At 47.3% G+C, this 2,500-nt stretch overlaps 1 protein-coding gene across 1 annotated transcript in view; it reads right to left on the reverse strand.

The window, feature by feature from the left end:
* Window positions 1-2,500, reverse strand: part of IPO7 (importin 7) — a 58,382-nt gene that overhangs the window by 38,520 nt on the left and 17,362 nt on the right. The window contains 2 exon segments of the mRNA XM_077453643.1: window positions 561-719; window positions 2,154-2,307. Coding sequence (XP_077309769.1) covers window positions 561-719; window positions 2,154-2,307 — 313 coding nt within the window.

Raw genomic sequence — 2,500 nt, forward strand, 5'->3', positions numbered from 1 at the left:
ACTCCAGCGGGTGGCCAAATGTGACACTACACCTACGATTCCACTGATAAGTAGCGCAGCATTTGTATTCTGTATTGGTTACAGCGTATTCTATAACCGGTGCCAGTAGAATTCCCCCCCCCCCATTTCTAGCTCCATGGTGTATTCACTCTAACCTTAACTCCTTCCCGGTCAACCGTAGGCATATATGGGTGGGGGGGTGGGGGGGGGTCTCACGGAAGTGTTTTTTTTCCATGGGCCACACAGGTGCGCTCCCAGCATGGAGACCAGGCTCACATCGAGAGCCCGGGTCTCATTAGAGATCAGGACCTGGGACTCCCGGGTCACCCAATCCCTGTGACATCAGTGAAACAAGGTGTAATCGCCTGGATGTGCAAAGTAGTTGAGATGATAGGTCTCAAAAAAAAAAAAAACGAAGGGGTGGGTGGGTGGGGTGTAGAGGAAGAGCAGAACTTCCCCTTTTGATTGAAGTTCCGCTTTAAGCAGTTCCTTAAATTTTAGGATTATACGACTAGGCCCCAGTACAGTAGCTCGTGTCCTACAGATGAAGGGCGACTTACTCATAGTTCTTCACCAACTGGTACAGACAGAGCAGGATGCCCAGCCAACAGGCACTGTTATCAGACTGCAGATAATAGCCCGATCTTCTCCACGACGGCCGTCAGCGAGTCGGGTAATCGTGTTTGATGATGTGATGGATACATGTGGTCAGCTGGACTCTGCAAATACACAATGACACCTGGAGATGAAGTAGAATCTAGTAACAGAGATAAAATGTTTAATTCTGAAGGATTGAGAGAGATAAGTAAGCAGCCTAGTCACCTTCACCGGCACGCAGCATCTCCTCCTATACATTCCAATGAGAGAGACCCTGTCCTGTGCGGGGTGATGTGGCAAAGTCTTTCCGATGGTCAATAGGGCCAACTTCATTCTCCCCTCCCAACCCCTTATGTTCAATGACCCAGCAACCTACCCCCCCTTTCTTATATACAATCACACCAGCAACCTACCTGGAGATACCTGCTCTAGACAGTTATTTTGTCCTGCATGAGCAGGGTGAGTCTAACAACTCACCTACCAAGGTACCGCTTCTAGACGGCATGGCAGACACGGGTTAAACAACGGCTGTGGGCTTGGTGCTGGGCTTTAGGAGCCGAAGGGCTTTCCGGTAACTGTGATATGGGTAGTGCTAAAGCCACCCAGTCAACTTTTACGGCAATCTCAGTGTACCCCTTCCCCCCATCAGCTGATCGCCCCTGTGGTAATTCCTAGGCTACCCAGTCCCCGATGCCTCCTGCAACTAGTGAGCCAGAAGCAATGTGCATTACACCCACCTCTGGAGGGCACAGCTGTCATTGCTTGACAAGCTATTGTAGGGCAGGAGACATGGGGGGGGGGGGGGGGTATAATAGACCCCTTTATGCCACCATACAGAGAACCAGTCATGTGCCCATGGCATCATATAGGTGGTTTGTTAGCCCACTTGTGACAAAAATAAAAAATTTAAGATTTTCCCCAAAAGATCAAAATTAAAGTTTACTTTGAGCCTGGACCGGAAAGGGATGTCATGACATCACTCCAAGGCCAAAAGGTGATCAAAGACTACTTGATTGCCTCAGACTTAGCTGTCTGCAGCGTCAGATCATTCCTTGGGCTCGTAGGTTTGAGCTGTAAGTTTGAAAAATGGAAGGGGGGGCCCACCCCCCCCCCCCCCCGCCACTTCTGAAAGCGATCCAGCAGCTCATGAGCTGCTCAGGACGCTTTCATGAGATAGCCAGCCGAAGAATAAAAGAAAAGAAAATACTGGGATTATGGCGGAGGCTTCTTCTATAACCCCGTTTAAAACTTCAAAAGCATAACGTACATTATAATTAACCACCACCGAAATATTTAGGCAAAAAAAAAAAAAAAAAAAGTAGCAACTGCACCCATTTTCTTCTTCAGGGTCTCTGCTTTTCAGAGGGAGTTGCAATAATTTCTAGCCAAAAAAAGTTTATAAAAATTACACACACACACACACACACACACACACACATCTATTTCAAAAAAATTAAAACCCATGGCGTGTTAGGCAAGCGATTAACCTCTTCCTATTCAAAAAACCCATTGTGGCTTGGATACCTGATAGATCTCTCTCTATATTATAGACACACCTTATCAGCTCTGGAGATTGGATGATGGCTTCTACAATATTTTCCCGGATAAAGTGGCGGTCCTCCTCGGGGATCGTGTGTGTGGGGACTTCGCCGGGGATCACCTCTCGGTCCGGCCAATACTGAGTGATCATATTTTTTAAATAAATAACACCTGTGAGGGGAGGAAAAAGAGGAAAAAAAAAACGATAAAAAACACAAGTGCTGACTTCACAGCGCGCTGTATAATCGCTGCAATGACATCATCACCCCCTTGAATTTAAGTTACTAATTTCTATATTTCAGCACCCAATGCAAAAGACTCACTATATTGCCTTGCCCAGCCGACACATGCTTCCCCCACCCCC

The sequence above is a fragment of the Lithobates pipiens genome, unplaced genomic scaffold (assembly GCF_037356315.1).
Source record: "Lithobates pipiens isolate NorthernLeopardFrog02 unplaced genomic scaffold, aLitPip1_a1.2 Scaffold_24, whole genome shotgun sequence".
NCBI lineage: Eukaryota > Metazoa > Chordata > Amphibia > Anura > Ranidae > Lithobates > Lithobates pipiens.